The 27740-nt window shown below is 45.2% G+C and overlaps 1 protein-coding gene across 1 annotated transcript; it reads right to left on the bottom strand.

The window, feature by feature from the left end:
• Positions 1-1094: 1094 nt before the first annotated feature.
• On the bottom strand, positions 1095-11393 carry REELD1 (reeler domain containing 1). Its single transcript, XM_031463001.2, has 7 exons — positions 11186-11393; positions 9083-9305; positions 7052-7215; positions 5597-5603; positions 3216-3521; positions 2506-2569; positions 1095-1694 (listed from the first exon to the last, which is right to left on the bottom strand). Exons 1-7 carry the CDS (start codon positions 11391-11393, stop codon positions 1095-1097), a joined length of 1572 nt encoding a protein of 523 aa, XP_031318861.1.
• Positions 11394-27740: the final 16347 nt, after the last annotated feature.

Raw genomic sequence — 27740 nt, forward strand, 5'->3', positions numbered from 1 at the left:
CTGAATTTATAGTGGTTTTTGTTTCCACGTTAAAGTGGATCTTGACTCTATAATACGTTTACCTCTGAAAAGGCAGCTAATTCTGATGTGTTATATTAGGTGAGCCTATTCAAGCGTTATCTTCAAACCCGTTGTTTGGACCTCAGGCAGGATCTATGGGACTTTCCCTAAATCAAAGTGATCATCATAAAGTCATAAGAGGAGGCAGACAGTCTTCATCCATGATGCTTTTTTTAGCTGAGTAAAGGCTCTTTTTAAAACTATGCTGGCATCATCATTTTTTTCAACCTGACCTTCGGCAAAAGGCAAGATGTTTGCCTGCTGTTGGGGTCCATTAGCCTCTCATCCACTGTAAGTGGACGGGAGGTCTCAGATCCATTTACACCTGGTGAAGAGGCTTGCTTACCCCACTTGGTGTTTATAGCTTCGTGCTGTGCGTCTGTTTCCCCACAGACGTGGGGCCATCGGGGTCTCTAAAACCCTCCTGGCTTCCGATCAATTTCCACGGCAGATTCGCCAGGCTTCTGAGTTTTCCAAGAAAACTGAACACCCTTGCACTCACCCCGTGGACTAAATCAGAGCCCGCTTTGAACTCTGGAAAACAAAATTTCTTTTGGGGTTGGCTTGGAGAGGCAAAGGGAGGGCTGTAGTTCTTTTTCGTTTGTTTGCTTTTTGCAAGAGACACAACCCCAACGTTACTTTTTCTTTTCCCCCAAAGAGTTCGAGGCGATGAGGCTGACACGCTGAGGTGGGACAGAAGTTCTATTTCTGCAGGTTCCTTAAGGCAACAAAGGAAGCTTAGCGGCCATGGGAGTCTGCTTAATGAGCAGGTTATACAATATTCATCGTGTTGAGATTAACTCTTCAAACAGAAGGTCTAATTGCGAAACGAAATAAAAGCAGCTAAACTGCAGATGTTAAGACAACAAAGCTCGGAAGAACTCCCTCTGTTGATAAAGCTGCCCTTTTGCTGCTTCCTTTACTAACTGCCACAGTGAATCTCTGTCCTCAGCAGCTTTTCCCTTTAGCTCTGTTCTAGCTGAGATGCTACGGGGTCTAAGGGGGACACTGAGAGGCCTGGCACCACCCTCTTCTCAGAGGATTATTTTCCTGGTGCCCACAGAGGGAGGGGTGCTGTCGTATTCCGCTTCAGCCCAAACAAGGCTGCTCTCTCCCACCCTCCTGACATGCTCAGTCTCGCCACCGTCACTCCTGGCAACCGCATCCCCTGTAGGTTCCCTGAAGGACACTTCCATCCGCCTGTGGCAATACTGGGTGTACAGGTAGCGAAGGCCAACGGCCATGGCCATGCCCAAGGTGGCCGAAAGGCCAAGCAGGATTCCCAGCTGCGGGATCCGGAGCTGGATCCCCCAAGGGGCACTGGCTTCATCTGGCCCAACCTCAGGCCTTGGGTTGGTCTTCCTGGGGTGTCCCACGCCAGCTTCTCTGTTGCCCTCCCCGACTCTTCGCTCCTTGTGCTTTGACTGAGGCAAGAAGCTAGCAGAGGGCCTGGATGCCTTTGACTGGCCACCGGCAGTGGGTGGCCTGGACATGGCAGGGACGTGGAAGACAGGGGTTGTAGGGTCAGCCCCATTCCCAGTGAGTGCTTCAGAGGACCAGAGGCGAGGACGGGTAAGATGGACAGTGTGCAGAGGAGGCCTCATTATGGTCCTATTAGAGGCCTTCATCTTGTCCTAGAAAAGCAAAGGCAAAAAGAGAAATCAAAGGAGCTGGTCTGCCCCCAAGCAGCCACTGAACTTTGCAACTCACCTGAGTTCCTTAAAGAATCCCGGGCAGCGGCTGAAAGCCCAGCCTCAAGCTTGCTCTTTTAAAGACTCAAAGTAAAACACTCAAGCAGATAAATATGTGCTTGTTATTGATGGGGACGGGGAGGCTAATGGAAACCCCACAGAGAGAGCACGGGGCCAGTTACAGGAATAAACTTAGGGTCCTTTAAGGGGCTTCCAGACAAATATGGGTGACTGTCGTCTCCAATGGCTGAAAGCTTTGAGTGTGGCTTTTTATGCTAGGACCCATGCAAGAGGGACCATTTAATCTTTCTGTAGGTTCCAATAAATTTGAGTAAGGATATTACACCATGTTTTATTTTGTGTTCCTTTTAAGACTTCAAAGGAAGAGTAAATCACTGGGCATGTACATTTTATATTGCCCATTGATCTAACCTCTGGGACCATATATGGTATTTTGAGGCCAATGTTGTTATGAAAGAGAGGGTTTGGGAGGAGGAGAGAGGAATTATTAACCAAAGCTAAGTGGGAAAACAAATCACTAAAACCATCAATTTCTATAATTACCGATAACTTCAGAGACACTGCATATAATGGAAGGCTGGTATTGATTGGGAAAAGATGCTGTGTATTTACCATACCCTTGCCTCCTTCGCTCTGATTTTGGCTACTAGTCTAATAGCTCTGATTTCCCAGCCTAGAACTTCCCACTCTGAGGTCAAAAACACCAAACTGTCTGTGCACGCACAACCGTCACCTGTTCCCCTCCATCCGTGGGCAGGCAAGTTTCCAATGAATCAAAGCTTGGGTCATTCTGAGGCCTAAAGGGAAGGAAAAAGGGGCTGAGAAGGCATCTCTAAGTATTTGGATCAAAAAGAAACCTTTCCCACCGCTGCTTGGGTATACTGACACAATCATATTCCTTGGAAACACTCCTGAGTTTGTAACTGGGGGCTGGAGAGGGAACGGGGGGAGCGAGGTGAGTGAGGATGGCAAACTCCCTGAATGCTTTTGTTTATTTGTATAAAATGTATATTTATAGGTTATAAATGTATCCATCTAAGAATAGAGCCTGTATTTAGATTTTATTTTATTTATAGCAGCACCTCAGAGACCAACCCTCTATTTAAGAGTCCAGTTTCCCCAGATGATTTACATACCCCAACCTCTGACCAGTGGCCCTTCTGCAATCAGTGTTTCTCACGCACTTAAGAATAAATATTAGGGAGGAGGCTATAGCTCAGTGGTAGAGCGTGTGCATAGCATGCATGAGGTCCTAGGTTCAATCCCTAGTACCTCCATTAAAATCAATCAATCAATCAATCTAATTACCCACTCCCCCCCAAAATAATAAATATGGTTGAGATCTTTTTCGGTCCAACTTCAAGAAGGTTCCATTCCCTCAGCACCCTAGTGTTTGGCCTCATTCCAGCACCTGCCCTGACTGGCCCACCCCCTGGCCATTACCTGTGGTGAGGGCCAGGGCTGGAAGCAAGGTTCTCTGGAGAGAATCTCCCAAGGGCCACAAGCCTCTCCAGCCCACGGATGTCCAGGGATGGTTCTAGGGTTGGGCTGCTGTCCCCGCGGGGTTGCTGGCCATCGCTGACTACAGCAGCTGTGTGTGAAGATGGTTGGAACAGAGTCTCTGGACCCTCAAGAAACTCGGTCGCCCAGACGCTGGCAGGAGCGGGATCTAAGCTGTCCTCTTCTGCGGCTCCAAGTAAGGTCACAACAGAGACACCTGCGCGCTGCTGAGGAGGAGCAGTGGGGAGGCTGGCAGGTAAGCGAAGGCCCAGAGACACTGCAGAGAGAGAGGAGAATGTCTCCCTTGTACTGATTAGCGCACGTGACCAAGACAGTGGGCTCAATGCTTAAAGACTTTAATGCACGTGAGGACAGACCATTAAGTGTGAGCCCCTCACAAATGTCACCATAGGGATGACCTTCCCAGTAATAGAAGCCCCTGACCAAGCAGCAAAGCACCCCATTTCTTTTGTCTTTTTAAAGAGTAAGGGGGGAGGGATAAATTAGGAGTTTGCAATTAACAGATACACACTACTCTATATAAAATAGATAAACAATACGGTCCTACTGTGTAGCTACTGTACAGGGAACTATATGTAATGTCTTCTAATAACTTACAATGGAAAAGAATCTGAAAAAGAATATATATATGTATAGACTAGATAAACAAGATCATACTGTATAGCACAGGGAAACATATACAAGACCTTGTGGTAGCTCACGGCGAAAAAAATGTGACAATGAATATATGTATGTTCATCTATAACTGAAAAATTGTGCTCTACACTGGAATTTGGCACAACATTATAAAATGACTATAACTCAATAAAAAATGTGAAAAAAGAATATATATATGTATATGTGTAACTCAACCACTTTGCTGTACACCTGAAACTAACACAACATTGTAAATCAACGAGATTTCAAAAAAATTAATTTTTTTAAGAAAAACAAACAAATAAATAAAGAATACACTCTTGGCCCTCTGGGGCTTGTGCATCCTTAACAGTCACCCATCAGAGAATCCAGAAACCACTGTGACCCGTCTAGTTTTTCTCACCTCTGCCTAAAACTGCTTCTTGCTGGGGAAAAAAAAAAGGTGGAATCCCAGAGATCACAGATTTTTGAAAGCCCTAGACCTTTCTTGTTGTATTAGTAATGCTAAACGTTTCCCCAGCTATGATGAGGACCTGAGCCTCTGCTCGGGGCGGAGGTGGGATCCCTGCCCTCCACTGCCTCCTTTCCGGTCTGTGATGGGCTCACATGATGGCCCGGAACATTGGAAATAACTTCACCCAGGGCTGCAGACAAACCAGTCGTGATCTGAGTTCAACGTTTCGCTCTGCTAATTTCTGATTTGGGGCAAGTCCTCCAGAGCATCAGTTTCTTCTTTTGCAAATGTCAGCAGTAATGGTACCTCCAGTACAGGACTGTTGAGGAGGTAAAGTGAAATCAGCGATGTAGACGCATGAAGGGCTGCACCCGGTACAGACGCATCCCACACTGAGGGTTTCCCTCGATGATGATTAGAGTGACCACGATGCTGTTCACCAAAAAAATGCTGGCAGAAGTTTCTATGCCCAGGGGTCCAACTGGGTTGGATTGAATTCTCTCTCTCTCTCTCTTTTTTTTTTTTTGGTGACACTTTGCTCTAATGTCTTCATTTCTCAAAAATAGCGAGACTGGAGTGAAAAACGAAGAAGGCTTACACAGACACATAGAATTTAGCACAAATTCTGGCAGTTTTAACTCCTGCCTGAACTCCAAATGCACGTGGACACTTTCCCACACAGCCGGTGTGTGCTGAGCATCGTTACTGGTGCTGGAGATGCAGAAGTGATGCGGACTGGTAATTGTTGTTTCTGAATTTAAAATCTAGGAGAACAGACTCTTCGATGTGCAACCTTATAAATCACAGCGTGATGAGAGCTTTAATCCAAAGCTAAAGAAAGCAATTACATTTGCCTACCAAGAAGTAAGGGGGAAAGTTTCACAAGGGAGATATTTGAACTGACCTTTTAAAGATAAATAGTTCATCATGAGCAACAGTTCAGTTTAAGGAAATGCCACAAAGCAAAACATGGAGTTACAAAAGTAGGTCATGCCTAGTGGAATCAGCATGACCTCAAAGTGTCCCCGAGGTCTGCTGGAAAGAAGGTTGAGAAACACAATATACTATATTCCCAGTGGGAAAGTTTATAATTCACATTTGCCTACTGAAGTCTTCTTACAGTTAAGAAATCTATTTTACTTTGTCAGATGACACCTCCTCCAACGTGCCTGTGCGTGCATCACACACATGGACTCGCTTTCCTTTGGGAAACAATGGGGCTTGGGTGGAGGAATGGGCCGGAAAGCAGGCAGGAGCAGAGGGGAGGAATGTGAGCGGCATAATACAGACTCTACCCCGTGGCTGCTGAGATTAGGGTTGGCCACCCCCTGGGGGACAAGGTGCCCAGGGTCAGCCATCAGAGAGGCTACAGGACCAACAGCACATATCTTTCTGAAGCCTCCCTTCTATTCATATTCACACTGAAACATGACAGGGATGAGAACGCAACATCTGAGCGATGTGTTACCCGGAGCACAAGATTTCAAACACATGTTGTGTATGCGGGGTCTTCTTCAGGCCGCACTCTTAGACCCTGAGACCTTCTCTCTGGTTTTAGGAGCATCTTGGTGGAAAGGTTGGAGGAGCAGTGCTGGCCAAGGGGAAAAAGACAAAGGTTTGGGTCACAGGCAGGGATGGGAGGTGGCCCAGAGTTGGCTCTGGGACTGTGTCTGCTAGACTAGCATAGTCAGGGATTCAGATCGGATCCCAGTCTTAACACGTTAGGCAGGAATAAAGGAAAGAATAAAGGAAAGTGGGATCTAACAGATTAAAGGTTGGATCTTCTGTGCAGGTGATTGGATGCCTTTACAAATGCATCCGCGGGGAGCACTTAACCAGAAATAAATAATGCAAACGAGTTCTATTTCACCAGGAGTTTTCAGGTAGGTCAAACATTCTCTAGCCAGTTAGGTATTTTTTTCCCCCATTGTCTATCTTTGTTTATTTGTTTGTTTAGAGGGGGAGGTAATTAGGTTTATTTATTTTTAATGGAGGTACTGGAGATTGAACCCAGGACCTCATGCATGCTAAGCACACACTCTATCACTGAGTTATACCCTCCCACTTATTTTTGTTTCTTTGTTTTTTCAGAAGTACCTGGGCCAATGGAGTCTGAAGTCCTGTGACGAGCCAGGAAAAAGATCCATTGCCCTCAACACAGCCTCTCATTCCTGGTTCTGTTCTCCAACCCAAGCTGCAAAGAGCCATCTACCTACCTTGAAAAGTAACAATAAAAACTGGATGAGCTTTTATTAAAAAAAAAAAAAAAAAAAAAGGCTAGATTCTTTCTTTCTCATGCTCCTTGGGTAGCCTCGGGGGCCTGGGGAAAAGAGCTGAAATATTGCAGTGACTGGTAAGCAGGGGAAGGTATGTGCTGTTTTCCAGTTCTGCAGCTCAGTTCCAACGCTCCACCCCAGGACCCAGCTTAATCTGTGAGGTTGAACTGGACAAAGTGTATTTGCTGCAGCAAACCCAGCACTTGCAAGCATCCCGCCAGCCCCACCCACAGCTGTGTGATCACATTCCCAGGAACTGTTGCAGTCAGCCAAGGCCAGTATTCCTTGTGTCCCAGGAGCTGGAAACTGATAGTAGTCACTCCTAAGTGAAAATCAGTAACTATGAAAATAATGCTGTGGACCAGGAGAGTGCAGACGGTGGAGAGCTGTACCTGGTGGGGTTCCTTCCATACCCTCCGGCCTCTGCCTGGGGGTTGGCATCCGTGAACCGGGCTCCATGTGGCTGTCAGAATGGGCTCTGCTGTGTGTCTGTTGAGACACAATAGATGATTCAATCCTTGCCCAGTAAACAAAATATGACTGGACGACTGATAAACTGTGGAAAAAGAAAAAGAAAGCAGAGAGTTTCGAGGATTTAGTGTCCTTAAATCACACCTTGGACCATCCTTATAGAAAGGAGAGAACAAACAAGAAAAGAACACAAGTTTACCTGGAGAGAAGAACTTAGAGAGATGATTGTGTTACCCCTTGGGTGACTTCATTCTTTTTAATAACAAAAACTCAAGAGCAGCCAATAATTAAAAGAGGAGATGATAGGTACAAATCAAGACCCCTCCTGAATACATACAGTCATTAAGAACCTCACTGGGTTGGGGGTAGAGCACAAGCTTAGCATGCACGAGGTCTGGGGTTCAATCCCCAGGACCTCCAAAAAAAAAGAAAAAAGAATCTCATTTGGACTAAAAGGTGTCTTCTAGAACTGCGTTGACTCAAAAGGTTTCATTTTCAACTTTCTTTACCGTGACATCAACTGAATTACTCCGTTAATTGAGAATTTTGTAATTCTGTTGTACAATTGTCTAACCCCATTGGAATTGTAAATTCAATTGAAAATGAGAGATAAATCACTAACATTCTAAATAACATTTTGAATACATAATGCCTTTCTTCAGGGAAAAGTCATTTGCACCAACATTATCTCATTTATCCTCCCCAAAATTTCACCAAGGTAGGGATTATTGACAAGTACCATTTTTCTCACTTTAAGTATTCAGAAGGCAATTATGAAAATGTGATTAATTTAGCTGAGGTCACCCAGAGAATTAAGGTGCAAGCAAAAGTCATGGTTCGTCTATACGTTCTTAAGGTGGGAAACAGTCCCAGGAAGTGAGAGAGCACGGGGGGACTCGGGAGCCACTTCTGATCAGTGACTGGACCCCTTTGCCTGTCAGATGGAGATAATAGCTCAGCACAGAGCAGCTGAGATGGTAAATCTAAAAATAGCAATGGAGGTGATTTGGGAAATAAAAGTAATGGTACAGGTTGAAGGACTTCAGACAGGACACGTCCCCTGCATTGGCTCTGTACCAAAGGCTGGGCACAAGCTGGGTACACCACCAGTCGAGTGGGTCCTGGCCTTTCTAAGTGGGGTTTTCCCTTTGCTGTCCTGCCTGCGTTAGGCCACCAGGAAGGGATGGAAAGGGGACCCTGAGAGGCGGGGACCTCATCCCTCATCTCTCACTGCTCCCCAGCACAGAGGGGACAACCTAGAAGGGAAGCGTTGGGTCTGGGTGCCTCCCTCCCCTTCGGCACAGCCACCCTCTTCTCTATATGAGGGTGTGGGGAAAAGACAGAGGCCAACACACACCCTTTCTTAAAAACCAAACCAAAAAAATTCACTTTCTTGGTAAATGTGAATGTTTGAAAAAGATGACAAAGCCAGTGTCTCATTTTGAGTAACAATGACACTTTAATGGCGCGCACGGGTGCCAGGAATTGTTCCAAGCACTCGGCATCTGTTGGGTCTTTCATCCTCACCCAGCCCCACGAGGTGAGTCTGTTGCCAGCACCCCCATCTGGGGGACAGTAAGCGGGGGCACAGAGATGTCCGTGGAGTGTTCACAGTCTGTCTGCCTCTGTCTCTCCTTCCTGCTCTCCCATCAGTAGCTCTTTTGTCCCCTAGAGAGAATTTCCCGGAGAGGCTGGCCAAAATTCATCTGTGATTCTCAAGAAGGAGGGGAAATCCCACACTCCTGGAGCACAGAGAATGGCAGAGAGAGGAATTGGGGGCGGTTCTTTTTTAGTCATCCTTGGAATAGACTCTCTAGCTGGGGCAGCCCCAGGGACCCTGTCCTTGTCATACAGAGGGGGTGGCAGGCGAGAAACAAGAAGGAAGGGAGGAGAAGCCCCCTCTCTCCTAAGGGGAAGTTCAGTTACTAAGAACCAGAACTTGACTCTCTTACAGGAACCTGACGTCCCCCACGGGCTGGGCGGGGGCCTGCCACTCGAATGACAGGTGTCTCTTCCGGGACTTGTCCGAGTGGGTGACACTGTTGGCCTCTTCAAAACAAGTCATCAGTTTGGAATGAGGAGGAATGAAAACAAAAGTGCCCACTATTTGATGATCCGACACTCTTCGGGCCTGAAGTAGAAATCCCATGAAATCACGACTGCTCTTCACAGTCACTGCAACAGAAAACAGCCATTCAAGGTGAACACGCTGGACGTAGCTCTGCCTGGTGATTTTATGTGAGTGCTTTCAAGACAAAAAGCTTAGGACCAGTGCAGCCCCCAGAAAGTAAACAATTCATTAGGGAAAAAAAAAGGTTGACGTGCTACTTCATACCCCAAATAAATTCCATTGGGACCAAAGATCTGTAAAAATGAAATATTGAAGAACTAGAAACAGTGGTTTGGCTTGCTTTTGGTTGCTGTTTGTTTTGTTTTAGTTTTTGCTTCAATACTGGAGTTAGGGGTGCCTCTCTAAGCAAACCCCAGTAGCCATTAAGGAAAAGATAATTTCTTAAAATTCTCAATATAGAAGAAATTTTTAAAAAAAGATAAATTGAGAAAAGTATTTGTAAGATACAAAACAGATAAATATACAAAGAGTTATGGTGAATCAATAAAAAGATGACCAAATTGAAAATTATCAGTAGACACAAACAGAAAAAAAAAACAAGCTCAATCATGATTTTTAAAACAATTTTAAATGACATACTAGTTTGTACCCCTAATATTAACAAATTTCAAAATGTGTCATTATAACCAGTATTGCTATGACAACAGAAAAACTAGGGCACTCACTCAGTGATGCGAAAAGTATACCATGAAACTCTTTGAGGGGGTAACTCGAAAATATTTTCCATATGTAAACTGCAGTTACCTCTGATTAGATGCTACCACATGGATGCACCTAGAAACATTACAGTCAGTAAAATAAGCTAGGCTCAGAGTGACAAATAATGTATGAGTCCATTTATTTGAGGTACCCAGAGTAGGCAAATACAGGTTCACACATCACATGTGTGTGAGAAATAAGACTTTTTCCTGTAGGTCATATGATTGATTTAACTGGTTTCCTATTGATGGATATTCGCTTTTTCTAATTTTGCACTATGAACAATTTTGATGGATATCCTTATACAGAGAACTTTTGCTCATTGTATGGGTCAGGATTCTTTCAGTTGCAAGCATCAGAAAAGCTGATTTACAGAAAGTTAACTAATGAAGACATTTAATTCCCTCTCCTAAGTCTGGAAGTGGAGTTTCTATCTTTGGTGAAGCCATTCAATGATGTTAAGATCCTAAGATGTTTCCATTTTCCTGCTCCGCCAGCATCAGTGAGTTGGGTTTTCACGCCTTGGTCACTGGACAGTCTCAGGATGGCTGCCATAGCTATAGGCTTCACACTGGTATCAAAAGTGGAATAAAGGGTCTGTGGGAGAAGGTAACTATACTCACATCTTATAATAAAGACAAAATAATTTTTATTTTTTATTTTATTTTTTTAAATTGGGGATTAATTTTTTAAAATTGAAGTCTAGTTGATTTACAATGTTGTGTTAGTTTCTGGTGTACAGCATAGTGATTCAGTTATAATATATGTATTCCTTTTCATATCTTTTTTCAATATAGGTTATTATAAGATATTGAATATAGTTCCCCGTGCTATACAGTAGGAACTTGTTGTTTATCTATTTTATATATAGCAGTTTTTATCTGCAAATCCCAAACTCCCAATGTATGCCTCCCCACCTCCTTTCTCCCCGGTAACCATAAGATTGTTTTCTATATCTGTGAGTCTGTTTCTGTCAAAACAATTCTTTATAATTATGCAATTTGTGCCCCCTTCTCTTATAAAGGTTAATATCAATGTAGAAATTAGTTATGTGGTTTTCATGATGCAAGTATTTCCTGCTTATTTTCAGCCACATAACTGCTGCTTGGGAAGAAGCCAAACATCAGTCCAGGAAGCTCCCGCCTGGGGCAAGAGCACAACTTGGATTTTGCCACTAGGGCACTGGGGCTCCTGGGGGGTCTCTCAAAGCCTCTCCCACACGTACCTGGAATGGTGTCACCTGGTGAGTAGGAAGACCTGCCAGTGAGAAGGGTGATGGGGTGAGTCCTCGGGTTCTGAGGGTGCGCGGGGCTGTGCTTGGGCTGCATGTCCACGCAGGCCCCCGAGCCGGCCCCGGGGGAGAAGGCAGATGAGCAGGACACCAGGCAGAGGGCCACACAAGCCCAGCCAGGGAGGGCGGCGGGGACCCTCATCCCGACCTTTCCCTGGGTCACGAGAAACAGCAGCTTCAATCCATATGCTATTTAGGAGAACGTTGTGACGTGCTTTTGACTGTGCCTGACCTGAATCCCGCACTGCCTTTAAATCTGAAATACCTCTGGGGCCGCCTCTCCTGATCACCAGCACTCAAGGTCAGGATCAAAAAGACAGACCAGACTATAGGAAGTGTTTCATTTCTAAACACTTACTTTGAACCTCTCTTCCTGTAATTTTCTTATAAGCCTGCTTCTTTTTAAAGAGAGGATATACTAATCACATCAAAGAAATAAGACCAGAAAATGTTTGTGTCCTGATATGGACTCTTTACCAGCTGTCTGATGTCTAAGGGCAGTGTGAGCTGTAATGCATCATTGCTGACGTGAGACACCCAGCATCCCAGTGTGGGCAGGCAGCACGGCATACGGTGGCTCGGTTCAGCATCTTATCTCCCTAATTGCGAATTACAGAGTTAAATGCTACAAATCTGCCGACTCTCAGTTACTGACAGGGGATTCTTAAATTTGCAATGCTTTGCTATCACCTCGTCCTTTCTCCTGTTGATTGTTTTTCATTATTTTACTGCTTTTTTCCGGAGAAGGTAAGCAGGGAAAGTTATACCCAAACCCTATACCTTGTTAAATATTCTGGCAACCCCCCACCCCCGCAAAAACCCCAAAACAAAACACCTGGTTCAGGAATTAAATAAACAAACAAGTAAATATAAAATGATTGGGTAAATAACATTTACAATGTAAATTTCATTTTTGTTTACACCTCTGTGTCCATCAACAGAAAGAATTGAAAGTTTCCTGTGTCAAAGAAGTTCACAGATGAAAATAAGGTGAAAGATAGCAAATAAGACAGGTGAAGGCTCCCTGAATCAATATTCAGGACTACCAGGCATTCTTCTAAAAAAAATAGCTGTGTGTTTTTACAGTCCTAGGCATCCGTATTTTAAAAGCACTGCTAATACTTTGATCTAAGGAGCAGTGCAAGGCAACATCAGCCCTCCTCTCTAATAAGTTGGTCTTAAAAGGTAAAAATAAATTGTAAAAATTTAGTGAAACTAGCTCTAAAAGCGGAAGGCTAAGAAGATAATCCAGATGACCGAGTAATCGAGTGTCATCCACTCCCACCCTCTTTCACACACCATCCCACCACCAGCCTTTATATTGACAGACACAGAGGGAGAGGCGGCAGGATCTGTAACTCAAATCTCTCAGACTTGTCCTAAAGAGTCCTTCAGAGCATACCGTTCTCTGCTAAGTTTGCTCTCCACAAAGCAGTAAAAGTAAAAACCTCTACCCAACAGGAGGACATTCCTACAGACTCCCAGACACATTAAAAGACGAGGAACGATGAGCTGTAAAAGCATCTTCTCAGCTGAGGGGACTCAGGGCCTCCCATTTCCGTTCAGAAGGGCCACACAGACACCACCCCGTGAGCCCACTGGCGGAAGGTGGTCTCCTCTCCCCAAAGGCGGATCAAACACAGATGCCTAAGGAGGAAGTGGAGTGAGGACCACGTCCCACCAATCAGAGCTGAAGCCATATACACATTTCTTCCTTCCCTTCCTTAGATCTCAAAGTCTACTTGAACCAGAAAAACACCCACTTACCCAGGAAGAGACTCTCCTCCAGGCTTGACGGAACAGCTTCTCCTCTCAGCGCTGCAAAGACACATCCTTTAAACAAATCCTTTCTTCTCCCTTCAGTTTCTCCTCAAATGGGCAGGATGACAGCTGTTACCACTAATCCTCAGCAACCCCAGGAACTGTCCCTCCGAGTCCAAATCCAGTCTTAATCACACTGAGTTCTCTAAGACCACGTCCACATCCTCACACAGTTTCCACGTCAACATTGTTCAAGCCGCTGTGAAGAACTGGAAAGAATTGGGACCGGTTTTGCACACGACCGCCGCTGGCATCCTCAGCAGGACACGGATGCCCTCCTCTTGGTCTGCCTTTCAAGGGGTGAATGATCGCATCGAACAAATCTCAGCATTCTCTGCTTCTGAGTGAACAAAGGCTGGAGAAGGTGTCCCCAGTGAAGTGAGACTGAGGCCATCCATGACCAGAGATGAATGCTTGGTACAAAAAAGTACCACCTAGCGCACTCCCTCCCCACCAATAGCGCCGGGGTCTTCGCTCATCCGCATGCGCACAAGGATCGCCCAAGACACCGGACAACAGTGCAGAGCCTCAGGTCAGCGGTTCTCACAGTGGGGTCCCCAGAACACGACATCAGCATCCCCTGGGAACTTGTTAGCAACGCAGATTCCTGGACCTGACTCCTGACCTACGGCATCAGAAATCTGGCCCATCCGTGGGACTGAGCAGTCTGTGACTCAGGCGATGCTGACGTGAGCGCCACTTGAAGAACGCTGGTGCAGATTCCCCGGGCTCCTTTCCAGACCTTGTGAAATCAGGTTGTGCAGGAGAGAGTTCTGGAAATCCGTATTTTTGTAACGCACCCAGGAGACAGGAGACTCCTTCGAGCAGGCAAGCTAGGAAAACACTGAGTTGAAGAATCACCACAAAATCAGTAAAACCACTAGGGCTCTTGGGGCCCCATCCCACCTGGGGTTTAGTGATAAAGAGTTGGGCTTCCCAAAGGACACTGGGCTCACTATAAGCGTCACGGATATGGGTGTCTGAACACCGACTTTCATGAGATTAACTGTGAGAACCCAAAATCTTTGTCAAAGTTACATTTGAACTGCATTTAAAACAGTGAGCAAAATTTCCCCTGACAACCAAGAATGGAGAATATTCCAGAATAAGAGGAATGCCTTTTACTACACGCCCCTGACTATAGTCTCACTGTTCAAAGGATGGTCTGTGGACCAGCAGCACCAGCATCACCCGGGAGCTCATTAGAAATGCAGACTCTCAGACCCCCACCTCAGAGCCACTGAGTTGGTTTCTGCATTTTTTCAGGCTCCCTAGATGATCTGTATGCAAGTGAAGGCCCGGAAGCACGGCTCCAGGGAAGCGACCCAGATCTCAGTCCTTGGGAGAGCCCCTCATACCCTGTGACGCCACCCCTCCCACCATGACTGGTCAGAGGTGGCCACCTTACCCGAGACCAGCCAAGCACTGGTGGGGCAGCAACCAGCCAGACTGCCTTGGAGAATCGAGACCTTTTGAGAAACAAAGCTCGTCTAAGCCAAAAGGCTAAGAAAAGTTAGGACTGGAATAGGGGACATACAGGGCCAACCTGAATGTCATTTCCAGGAGCTCGCTCCCTGTCACATCCTTCTTCCCTTGTTTGGAACTAATGTGAGAGCGCTTTCGTGGGTTTGCTTGTTTGTTTTTGTTTTCCACCTCTGAAACTTGACCAGGGAGTCCTGAGAGGGGCCTGGCGTGTTTGAGACATGCCTGGAAAGAAGGTTCTAGGGAGAGGAAAGCCAGGCTGGAAACTTGTGGCAACCAGACACTGAGGGGATTTGCACATCATAGTAAGGAGGGCCGGCCATGATGGGTGGGAAGGAGGGAGCTCGCGTGGCTGTGTAAGCAGCAGAGCAGTAGGACGGCAGTGGGAGTCCAGAAGGCAACTTCGGAAGAGCTGGGGAGGGAGACCAGGGGCTGTGGAGGAGGCCGCTGTACTGCAGGTCCAACGAAGGATGAGGCGAACAGTAACCATGAGGACAGCGAGAAGGCAGGACTCAGGAGGTCACTGGGAGGCAGATGGGCAGGATTTGGTGACCGACTGGATGCAGGTGTCCTAGCAAGAATCCCAGCCCAGGAAGTGCTGGGTGCATGGGATGGGGGCCCCAGAGCTAGCAGCAGTCGGACGTTAGACCCAGTCTCCACACCAGAAAATACTAATGAAATATAAATAAAATGAGTGACGTAATGGGCAAAGCACCAATTTAGAGAATACAGTTCTAGCCCCATCATGTCTGTTTGGGGTCCAAGTTGCTCGGGCCGCCAAGGTAAGTGGAAGGGAGACCTTCTGCTCTGTAGACCCCCTTCCTTGGTGAGGATCTAGTGTACCCCATACAGGGGGAAATCTCAGGGATTGAATCTGGCTCCTCTGAGCCTCTGTCTCACCAGGAGGGAGGAAATCTCAACCTTCTGTTAAGTCAGGAGAGAATCTGGGGGGCCCAGAAAACTAGGGGGAGGGCATTCCATCACCACACTTATCCTGGTTTTCCAAGGTCACAAGGTCACCGGAAGGCTGCTGCTCAGATGCATCCGTGCACAGAAGGGTTCACATCTCAAGCCAGGCTGGGCTCTGACGTCCCCAGATGCACTGTGTGACCTTGGCCCTCTGGGGGTCTCCCACCCCCTCCACTGGGTCCCACACGACTGGGGCACAGATTCCTGCTGCTGGGAAAGCGGAGACGTGGCCTACCTCTTCTTCACCCTCCTCCACTCCCTTCCTAGTTGTGGGGACCACAGACTCTCCCCCGCCACTCCCCCCTTCCCCAGGTCACCTGACATAATCCACCCACCACAGAGAGAGGGATGATGTTCCAACACCCCTGATGGAGGGGTTCTCAAAAGGCCAGCCACTTGGTTAAAGGGGGTGGCCAAGAGCTGGAGAGAGCACACGGATGGCTCAATAAATAATTCTGCCATTCACCCAGGTACTAAGAGTTCCTGTTGTTGGAAACCAGAGGAACACCTTATCTGAGACAGGACCCTCATTGCCTGCACGACCACAGCCTCCACTGAGCTGGCTGCACACCCTGGGCCACTCTCTCCACTGTTTGCAAATTGGCTCATGAATCCTCATGACCCCAGAAGGGCCTTACTACTATTATCCCATTTTATAGGGTAGGAAACTGAGCCACAGTATCTACTAAGTTGGCAAAGATTCTAGAGCTTCCAGGCTGTGATGGTCCCCACAGCTCTGCCACCGACCCCCTTTGTGTAACCGCATCTAAAATTGAGGATAAAAATCATTCCTGTACCTGCATTTCCACGTTCTTGTGAGGTTCCCAAGAGGTAATAAATAGGAAGCAGGGAGCACTCAGCACAGGGTTGGATACAAAGGAAGGGCTCAAAGCACGTTTCTTTGGGGGAGGAGAAAGCCTCAGGCTGAGCTGCAGAGAGGCTGGAGCCGGTGCACAGAGAGGACAGGCTTCTGTACCAGGCAACCCTGAGAGGGTGGGAGGGTGTGAACAGGAGGAAGCAAGAACCAAATTAGGGCTAGAAAGAGGGCATCCAGCATCCTGGGCTCCACAGGCATTCCTGTCACCATCCGATCCTGGTGTGCAAGGAAAGCTAGAAACCGTTGCTTTTTGCTTGAATCTGCTGGAGTCATTTCACACTAGCGATTTGGCTGGACTTGATACATTAAGAAACTAAATTGTTACATTAACATCCCATGGCTTGGACTAGAAGAGTTACACTAATGCCTTACATAGGAAAAGTGATGCATTTCACAGTTATAAAACAGCAGCTGTGTCCTTCGGTAAATCACATAACATTTCTGGGTTGCCTCTGTATAAAATAAAAGGTCTGAATTAAATGATCTCTTAGATTTCTTCCGGCTAGAGAATTATACATGTTTAAAGTTTTATTTTAGTCCTGAAGGTATAGAATGCGCTACTCTGAAAGCATCTGGGATAATGGTGACTAAGTCTGGCATTTGAAGTCGGCCACGCCCACACCGCCCATCTCCCCCCTGGTTTGGGAGCAGCCTTGGAAAAGTGTTTCTAAACCTTCATGAATCCTCAGAGAGAAGGACCTGCCAAGCTCATCAGCCCAATCCCATCTCTGGGACATCTTCTTCATTTTCAAATGTCTCTGAAAGGGAGAAGTGGAGAATATGCCTTTGGAGAATGCCACTTTTATCCCTTTTTCAAGCCTCGGTCATGAATTTCCGTTGCCATTGATAAGTGTTTGCCGATGGACATTGGCTACTCTAGCATCAATCCCGCGGTGAGTATTGTAATATTTACATAGATAATTTTTTAAAAACCCTACAGATTTCTGGAGTGCTGGGACACTCAGTGTGAGAAAGGAGAACATTTTTCACAGTTTTCTTTAGATTCAACTTTAATTTACTGAAAAAATGGGACGTTGATGGACATTATATGTACATGTAGCCAACTTTTGACTTTTGCATCCTTCTCCTTGCTTCTGTGCACTTTCTTCCATTTAAAACAAAAAGAATGGTTTGGTGCTTTTTTTTCCTCCCCAATTATCCTCTCCTGTATTCTCCTTTTTGAAGAAATGTACAGACAAACAGGACTTTAATCAATATTTGAATACTTACTATTTGCAAAGCCATACTTAAAAAGACTCAGCCAATGCAAGAGAGTACTGGCAGGATCTCTTCTCTCAAGGAGTTAACGTTTAACTTGGGATGAAGTGGCGAGATGTAGAAGAAAGAAGTCAGACAGCAAGGTAGTCACGTGGCCTTGGTAAGGTAATTAACATTGGTGAGCCTCAGTTTTCCCATCTGTGAGATGGGGAGGCGATTAGATTTCTCACAGGGATGCTGTTAAGGACTAGATGTCCTTGCACAGTGATGCACAGCAATACATCCCAGCTCTAATCAGAAGGAAGATTAAAGCCAGATTACCAGAATTTAGAGCAGAGAGAGAGGTGTTTCAGTCTTAGAGGTTAGGTGGGATTTGAGTCGATAGAGAGGGGTAGCAGAACATTCAAAGCAGGAGGGAGAGCTTGAACAGCGGTGTGAAAGTGGGAAGAAACAGATGGTGTTTGTTGTCATTATCCAGAAAGAAAGTGAGGCAGACCTGATGGAGGGTGATGGAGACAGTGATGTTGATGTGAGGAGATGGAAGTATAAAGAAGCAGTAAGACTGGGAGACTGTTTGTATGGAGAGAAGGGAAGAGTTTTTAAAAATTAGTATTTAGAAAGCCCAAGTGAACCAATAACCTATATGTGAAATAGGGGAGATGGTGGTGTTCGATCTTAGACACACTGGAAATGCCCTCTTAGCATCACTCACTCCTTGGCCAACCTTTACTAAATGCCTACTAGGTGCAGGCAGGCCATGTGCCCAGGGCTGGGCTCCCAAGATGGATAATAACCCAGAGCACCTGCCTCCCCAGGGCTGGTAATAGAGCCGCGTGCATCAGCAGATAATCACAAAAATACGTGGTAAATGATCAGGAGAGACAGGATCCCATATTACTGCAGCAGCACAGAAAAGGAGCATCTGGGGGTTGGTCAAGAATTTTCTTTTCCCTTTTCAAAACACCCAAACATCCACATCTTTTGATTGGATGTGAGAAATTAGTCTCCAAGATTGGTCTTAAAATAATTCAGGGACATCTACGTTAATGACTCTTTTGTAGCATATTTTTTAATGGAGGTACTGGGGATTGAAACCAGGACCTTGCACATGCTAAGGATGTGCTCTACCACTGAGCTATACCCTCCCTGCTGTAGCATTTTTTTGAGTCCTACACTACACAATTTCTTTATCTTCATGCAGCCACTTGGTCCCCGACACTGCCCTGAATTGCAGCTGATCAGCTTTGTGTGTCCTCTTCTCTACCAACCTGGCTCTAAACCCCTGGAGGGTAGGAGTCATCTTAAAATTGCTCAGCTCCAGTACATAGCACAGTGCCATGCTTCCTGTTAGGTTTTCTGTTACATAATGTAGCACAGACAGAAACTAAGGAAGATCAAGGTGCATGCATCTCTCTGTTCAGAGCTCTGTGTGCTCCATTTATGTTAATCATCCTTCTTCTGTTGCAGAAAAACGTGTTACAGCTCAGTGTTATAGTTCAGTTGTGACAGCAACCTGGATCCGGGCGAGAGACCAAGCAGCACTTGGAGAGTTGGAGAACTCAAGGTTTATTACACCAGCGGGGCCAGAAAAGTTAACACTCCAAGCTCTGGACTCCATCTGTAGGTTTACACAGGCTTTTGTAAGCTGCCAGTTTACACTTTGCAACATCATATGCAAATAAGGTATAACAAAAGTTGACTAATTACAAACAAGCTTTGTAGAAATGGACCAATCAGGAGGGAGAGAAATAACCAATCAGGAGGGAGGGAAATGGACCAATCAGGAGTGAAGGAAATAACCAATCAGGAGTGAGCTCAGGGAACCACTAGAGTTTTAGGGTAAGTGCCACTTTCTTAGAAGTAAGCTGTTTCAGAGGCAAAAGTGAGATAGAGCCTCTGGGCCAGGGAACCGGATGGTGCTGGCAGGACAGTAGTGGCCCTGCCTGGGGGTCCTGCCTGTCTTTTTTATGGGGCTTCCTGCCTCACTTCCAGCCTTTCCAGGGAAGCAGGAATAACAGCTCCCATTTATTGAGCTCTTACTCTATGCCAGGCGCACATGGAGCTCTGCTTCTATGAATTCATCTCATCTTTACAAGGACCCCATAAAACTATGTATTAATATCCTCCCCACTTTTTAATAGATGAGGCATAGAAAGGTGAGAATAACTCGTCTGAGGTCACACTACTCACAAGAGGAGGAGCTGAGTTGTAAACCCCTGCAGAGACCCTCTGGAGTTCGTGCCCCCAACCCCTGAGCTGTTAAACTGCCCTTGGATGTTCCAGAAAACTGAAGCACGTGGAGAGCAGGGGGTTGCGATGGTTCTAAAGAGCAAATTGAGGACGGTGGCAAGACTTAAGTCTCCTGCTTCTCAGACCAGGGTTTGGAAGGCCCTCTGTGTAGGTAGGACATCCAGCGAGAACTTCGCGTCCCTGAGGACCTTGCATCCTGACCTTCCAGAAACGGGCAAACCCACTTCTTCCAAGTACACAGGGGAAAACCTGCAGCGTAACTGGACCTGAGGGAGCCTCAGTCCTGAACACTGTCCAGTGTTTTCCTTCCTTCCATCCACGGCAGGTTTTCTCAAATTAGAGAACATTTTTCGAATTCTAAGGATGTATTTTCTTTACCCCCCCTTTCTCTCTCTCCCTTTTTAAAATAAGGACGGCATTGTGTTTGTTCAAGTACCTAACATCATCCTTCACTTCCACACCCTTCACACTGCCTTTTCCCATCACAGAAGCAGTCACATCCTGCAGTTTTATCCATCTCCCCTTATAGAAACCATCCAAGCCTCTTATCCAACCTGCAGCAAGAAGCAGCAAATTGTTTGGTTAGCACCCCAGCTCTGCCCTCTCTTGGCAGTGGGGTCAACCAAAATCTTTTAATGTGAAAGCCCTTCATCAAAATTAAAAAATTTTTTAATACATATTTCAAGACATCTACAAAGACCAAACTCCAAAAATGATTCTCTGGTTCACTTTTTTTTTAACTTTTATTTTTATTTTTTGTTTGCCTGTTTTTGGAGGGGGAGGCAATTAGGTTGATTTACTTACTTACTTACTTACTTACTTACTTACTTACTTACTTATTTATTTAAAAAAATTTTTTTAAATAGAGGTACCGGAGATTGAACCCAGGACCTTGTGCATGCTAAGCACGTGCTCTATAACTGAGCTACACCTTCCCCTTTTGGTTCACTTTTTATAGACCATTTCTATAGAACCAGTTCCTTCTTTTGCTTTATGATCCTCAACTCCAGAGCTGGGTGCACATTCCCCGCTGACCAACTGGAGTTCTGTCACATTCTGTTATCACAGCCATTTCTTCTGTTAAAAGGGCACCTGAAACGGATGGACCTCGTTCACTGGCTTCTTGCTAGTCAGCCTCTTGGGCAGCGCTCAGTAATACACCTGCACCTGTCACCAGGAGTCTGGCTGGTGTCATTGCTGAATTATTGAAGTCTTCTGCACGCACCTCTAATATGTGAGGGGACATCACAACTGTGCGAGTCTGAGGCATCTCCGAGAAATGCACTCGTCTGCTTCCAACCATACAGCAGTCCAGGAAAGCTGGAAGGAGAAACACCAGACTTCCCAACTCCCAATTAATTCTTCTTTCACATAAAAACACTGCAGTGAAGGAGATCAAATCCACGTGGCAACAGCACCCTTAAACATTTAATGAAAGGTCTACCGTGGGCTGAGCCAACAATACCACTTAAACATCATCCTTTCACTAAACCTAATGCCAACTTGTTTATCTCAAAAGATGGAAAAATAGAGATATTGACTTTAGCATTAGTGTTATTCCCTCACTGAAACATCTCTATTTCCCTCACAAAGCCAAACTCACACAGGTATTAATGAAAGATCTATAGATAAGCAGAAAATATTAATTATTTGACTATAGGTGAAGTTTAAACAAAGTTCAAATATGGCAGCCTCCTAATGTTTTGTTTTTCTGGCACGTGTAGAGAAGTAACACAATTTGAAATATACAAGATGTGGCAGAGTCCCAAGTAGAATTTACTCTATATAGCCAAATTTTTGAAAATTACATATATTATATAAATACATCATTTTAAAGTTTTTAAAGCTCTAAACGTTCTTAGAAACAATGAACAGTACATAGATGTAAATTTTAAAAATATGTGTAGTATATTGTGTATATGTATTTACATGCAATATATTGTATATGTGCAGTCAAATTGTAACAATTCTATCTAACAAAACTGAAAAATTAAAAAAAACCAGATGACTGGATAAGGAAGATGTAATATATATAATATATATTACACACGCACACACACATACACACACACACAATGGAATACTACTTAGCCATAAAAAGAACAAAATAATGCCATTTGCAGCAACGTGGATGGACCTAGAGATCGTCATTCTAAATGAAATAAGCCAGAAAGAGAAAGAAAAATACCATATTGTATCACTTATATGTGGAATCTAAAAAAAGGACACAAATAAACTTACTTACAAAATGGGGTGGCGGAGCTTTTGCCACACACGTTATTTCATTTCTATGGATTTTGAATGGCTGAGACCCATTGAAAATGGATGGTTGGCCCAGGTTCTGAGCTTCCTGGCAGCTAAGTAAGAAAGGAGTATAATCAGTGTCTATTTCTCATTATCTTTATGGACCATTGGGAGAAAAATGGGCTAAAATAACACAAGGCTAACTAGAAGGATGTTAGCTGGCTAGAGGAGTTCCCCTAAAGTGACCTGAAGGAGACTGTCAGCTCCTCCGTGTCACTTGGCCAGGGCCTTCCCCAGGCTCCTTCCCTCCAGGGCTGTGGGTGGAAGGTGTGGTGAGCATGCCACTCTGGCCTGCAGGTGACCAGCACAGGGAGGAACAGGCAGACGACTGTGTGACAGAGTCATGATGAAAAACAGTCTTGACAGGCCAGAGCAATGAGCTGAATCTAACAAGATGAAATTAAACAAGGACAAATGTTAAGTGCTTTTCTTAGGTCAGAAAAAAAAAAAAAAAAAAAAAAAAAACCAGTGGCATAAACCCAAGATGGAGGAGATAGGGCTCACCAGCAGGCATTTAGAAGAAAATAAAAACTAAAACATCAACTTTAGAGTTTTAAAGTACCAGCATGTCACTAAAGACAAAACAAAACGTTTTTAGGGCCATTTTGTCTTTTAAACAAGGGCTATGATTGTTCCTTTATATTCTGAGATTACGAGTCTACATTTGGAGTTAGATTCTGGGCACCCTGCTTTATTTCTGTGGAAGATGGGTCTACGCTAATGTTAAAAGCAATTCTGAAGCAGCAAAGTAATTGTCAATCGCTGTTTCACCCAACACGGTTATTTTCATCGCTTGCATGTTGTTATTCACGTGGCACACTCATTTTAACATTATAATACTAATCGTCGTTATAAATGGTTTGGGGGTGGGGTTTTTTTTTTTTTCCTATTTTACTTTCTTAAAATGCCGAACTTTATCCACTAAATTGATTTAATCTCCAGTGCCATATTTTGCAGACTGAAAAACATTGGACTAGAGAGCTATTGAGTGGGCAAACTAGAAGGCCAAAAATTCCTTCCAACAATGAGATTCAATAATTCCAGTTTCTCCCAAACTGTGCTAAGTAGCTTAAAAAAAAACAAAAAACCCAAACCCTGGTTGAAGTGCCTTTTGTTTCTAGTTTATTCATTCTCTTATTCTAGCTTACTGAGTTTTTCCACTCTTGATTCTAATGTTATCTGTCCTTATAGAGTATCATCTGAAAAATATCTTAATCCTTTACCTGAGAAATTGATGGAAATATGAAACTATATAGAACCAAGAACAGAAGACTGCAACACATTTTAAATGTAGTTGTTCACCCAGCTGTGTTTCTTTGTGAACATTGGTGTTTTTTTTTCCAAAAATCAGTAACAAATCCTCCAGTCATACTAACAACTTCTCTATTTTATGTTTGTTCACAAAGTTAAGAAATGTTGTTCAATGTTGTTAAGATTAAGAGACCATGGCTGTGACGTACAGTGGTTGGTCCTCAGGATTAAATGAGGTGATGTACACTGAGTTCTCCAGACAGTGCCTGCTCCTGGCTGTTAGCCAGGACAACATTGACCGTGACGATGATGGTGACATCACCATTATCCTCTAGTTTAGCGGTCTGAAAGCCACACTAATTAAAATACTACGTGGTCCTGACATGCCTTCTTCAAGTGAACCCATACTGCCTCCTAAAAATCACCCCCTTTTTCTGCTAAGTCTTTTGAATTCTTTTGAGTATTTCCGGGTTTTAACCTAAAGTCATCGGTCTGCTGTTTTCCTAACCTTTTCCTCCTTTTTTAAAACCAAGGCACTGGCTCACCTCTCATTTTCTTGAGCTCCTAGGCTCCTAAAGGTGTTTCTTCAAGGTCACCTGAAAGTTGTTTTGTGCAGGGGGACGTAATTCAACAAGTTAACTTGGAGGAGCTACAGTCTCCCGTATCTGTTTCTTTCCTAGAAATATTTTCAGCTTGGAGAAATTATTTCATGTTTTAAGAGTAAAGAAACTAAACGGGACCTGAGTAGCCTGTTCTCACCACCTGGGACACCCTGCTATCCTCATTAACAAGTGGCCTGCCCCTTGGTGGTTCACTTTATTCTGAAAAGCCTCAGTTGACTGGGGTTTGGGCTTTTTGACGTATTCAGGCGGTGGCTTAGGGTCTTTGAAATCAGACTGCTAGGTTTAAGTCCCACCCCTGCCACTTACTAGTGGGGTGCTGCCAAGCAAGTCCCTCTTTGTGATTCTATTTCCTCATTTGCAAAAGGAGTAATAATGCCTATCTCGTGGGCCAGTGCCAATAAGCCTGGAGTACACGCTGTTTGTTGGTATCACCACCCTGTGGGACTCTCTGGGCCAGTCCTTCACTTTCTCTTTGGAGTTTGTGCACAGGAAGGAACTTCACAACAGTTTCTAACCTTCTGGAGTCTCCTCTCAAAAGATGATGTTTTCTCCGAACTTTTGGGGACCTGCTGTCATAAAGGCTGGGATACATGCCTGACTATGTTCATGTTTATTTCATTCCGTGGGACACATGCCAGGGTGACAAAGTCACTTTCCCAAATTCCCATCACTTCCCTGTCAGTGAGCATTTCCTGCTCCGAGCCCAGTATCAGCCCTCCTTGGTGTTTCTTGCCTGGCAGCCAGGCAAGCCAGAAAATGTCAGCTGGCCCCCTTGTAGCAGGATGAACTTCCAGCAGATGTTAGAGTCTAGGTCCCACTGCACTGTAACTGGCTCTTTGCCAGTTTTTCCAAACTTTCAAATAATAATAATAGTGGGCTTGATGCTAAGGATGAGGGCAGGTCTACCTGGAAGCAAAAATACTTGCCAATGACTTAGATCAATTATCTAACGGCATCAGGGTCGTGTTTCTGTGTAATTACTTGTTAGCAGGAAGACAGCAGACAAACACCCACAAGCCAGACCCCTTCAGGCACTGGAAATATAAAGCCAAACACAGCCCTGCCCGCAAAGAGCTTCCAGTCTGCAACGGCACTGAAACCAATCTCGTCTCCTTGCAGTTTTCAGTCTAAACTGGAACGACGCCTCTCTCTCTCTCTCTCTCTCTCTCTCTCTCTCTCTCACACACACACACACACACACACACACACGGATCAGAGAGGAACCTCTCTCTTCATGTTTGTGAAATTCGTAACGCATTTACGTCAGTGATGCTCACCCCCACCCCAGCCCTCCAAGGAGTTCCTGCCTGGGCTGTGAGTCCTGCTTCCACTGAAAGTCAACCATGACTTGGGCGCAGCTCCTCCACCCCCTTGTCGGAGTAACACAGACATCGACAGGCAACTCAGAGGAAGGGCAACTTGGAGAGAAATAATGCCTGTGTAATTTGGGAGGGGTGGTGTCAGGAACTGGAACTGTAGAGTCAAAAGCTGGTCTCTCCCACCGCACAGAAGAGGGAGAGATGGTTCGAGAAGAGAATGCATTTGTTCTGGGTAAGTTTCACTCTGTTAAAGGGGGACGAACCATAATAATAAAAGAAACCATACTAAAAGTCTGCTCTGGTTTTTAATAAAAAGAGTGGGTTTTAAACTCGGCCTGATGGCTTGATTATTTACCCTGGTTATCCTTTCAGTTAAAACAGTACTTTCATTCCTCTGAACAGGCGAAACAGGTTTGTTTGGGAAAACACTGTTCTAATCGGGGAAAGCATCTATTCTAGCTCAACCTCTCACCCATTCTTAGGAAGTATTTTAAATACGTCTTAAAATAGATGTTTCCTTTTTTTTTTTTCTCCCTGCAGTGCAAACACAATGGGACATTTTGATCAAGGCCCATTACACCTCTGGACATCTCGAACTTTATCCTCAGTTTTCAAAGTGATCAGTTTCCATGAAAAGCTTTTTAGAAAGTTATTGTTTTGTACAAAGTTACATAATAAACTGAAAAATGGTAAGGAAAACAGCAAAAGAGGAGTCGTAAGTAAACTTACCAAATAAAATGTATCTAACATGAAACACAGCATGACCTGGTTCGATTTTAAGCCCCAGGTGTGCTCAGGTTGGGGTGCAGTGGTTTCCTGGCCTGGGGCCGGCTTCAAGGCGTGGGGGTGGGGGAGTTCAGCACACATCGTGAGGGTGACAGCGTGCAGAGAGGACCAGCAGCACGGCAAGTCTCACTGTAGTGAGGCACCAAACTGCTTCAGTCTCTTTATTCGACATCTGGGCACATGTACCCGTGACCAAGGACAATAGATCCAGCCAGAATTGGGCCAGGGACGAAAAGGCGGTTCCGATGTACACACTGCCCGTCTGCACCTCTCCCTCCTGTCCTTACTGGGTCTGAAGATGCAGCAAAGGGTTGCTGGGAAACGGCCTGTTGTGTAGTAATTAGTATTCGGGAGACTGGGGCGGGGAGGAGGGCAGGGGTGAGGGAACAAATTCTAAGAGACAGTCATCTCAAAAAACGCGACTCCGCACACGGCGCCTGCAGACACAGACAAGGGGCAGCCCGTCCCTTGGCCCGGGTGTGAATGGCCGCCGGCCGCCTATTGATCTTTCCTGTCACACCCAAGCAGAGCGCCGACAAATCACTGTCAGCACCATCATCTTTGAACGAGGAGGATGTAGTCTGTGCGCACACCTTGGGACCTTCTTATTGCGACTACTGGATGAGTAGAAGAGAAAATTGATTTATTGATTAAATGCACGCTAGGAGGAATCAATGGAGCTCAGCACTTAAGAGTCTGATCAAACAACAGTGGGAACTGTTACTCTAGTTGCAGTCACTCCCCAAGTGACCCAGGCAAGTCACGGGATTTCTTTGCTTCAGGCTTCCACGTCTGGAAAAGGGGACTACCTTGCTCAGTGACCGCAACGGGAGACAGAACTAGCCCAGGTTGCTCATGAAATCAGGGCGGAGGTGTGACCCCGTGGGGATCCTCCACCACACTCTCAACGTGGGGAAATCATCCCAGAAATCTCTGCATCTGTGCTCATGCCAGAGGAACTCCAAGAGGGTGAGGCAGACTCTGCCCAACTCAAAGATCAGTTCCTACTAACTGGACATCTTTGAACCTATAAATAGGGAGCATATTCACTCTCTCTGGATAGAGATGCCTGCAAAGGGTTTCAAATATACTAAAAGTGAGAACCATACAAGCCTTATGTCTGCAAAGTAATGAGGTTCAGTTTTAGATGTAATATATACCCTGTGCCTCTGAAAGCCAGTTTACGCAGAGCATGGTTGTGATGTACACTGAAGACTCCATGACTCTTTCCACAGTGAACAAACAGAACACCTATTTGTCTGCCTTGGGGTAATGCTTCCCTGCTCTGTGGAAAGGTGCTTCTTACCTTCTGCATTTTCTTTTAAATCTAAAAATATATTAACTGGGAACTTTTAAGTTATCCTGCAACAAAACCAAGCGAAAGCAATCTCTCCAGACCCATCCTCGGAAACCATAAAAGGAAGCAATCCCATGTCTCCTGTGCACCCTAGTGAAGAACTGGTTAAAGCACCAGGAGCACTGGTCCCTTAGCCCTAGTCTTAGCAAAGAAAGGATTCTTTTTTTCAATGCAGTAAAAATCTTAGACTTTGCAGTTTGGGATTTGGGTCTACTTCTTACCTTCGCTAAGA

The sequence above is a fragment of the Camelus dromedarius genome, chromosome 1, assembly GCF_036321535.1.
Source record: "Camelus dromedarius isolate mCamDro1 chromosome 1, mCamDro1.pat, whole genome shotgun sequence".
Lineage (NCBI taxonomy): Eukaryota > Metazoa > Chordata > Mammalia > Artiodactyla > Camelidae > Camelus > Camelus dromedarius.

Coding starts and splice junctions, on each gene's coding strand:
- REELD1 (XM_031463001.2), bottom strand. CDS start 11,393: ATGAGGGTCCCCGCCGCCCTCCCTGGCTGGGCTTGTGTGGCCCTCTGC. Junction 9,306..11,185: donor ACCAGGTGACACCATTCCAG/GTACGTGTGGGA, acceptor TTTCTGTTGCAG/TGACTGTGAAGAGCAGTCGT. Junction 2,570..3,215: donor AGCCCTGGCCCTCACCACAG/GTAATGGCCAGG, acceptor CCTTCCCTTTAG/GCCTCAGAATGACCCAAGCT.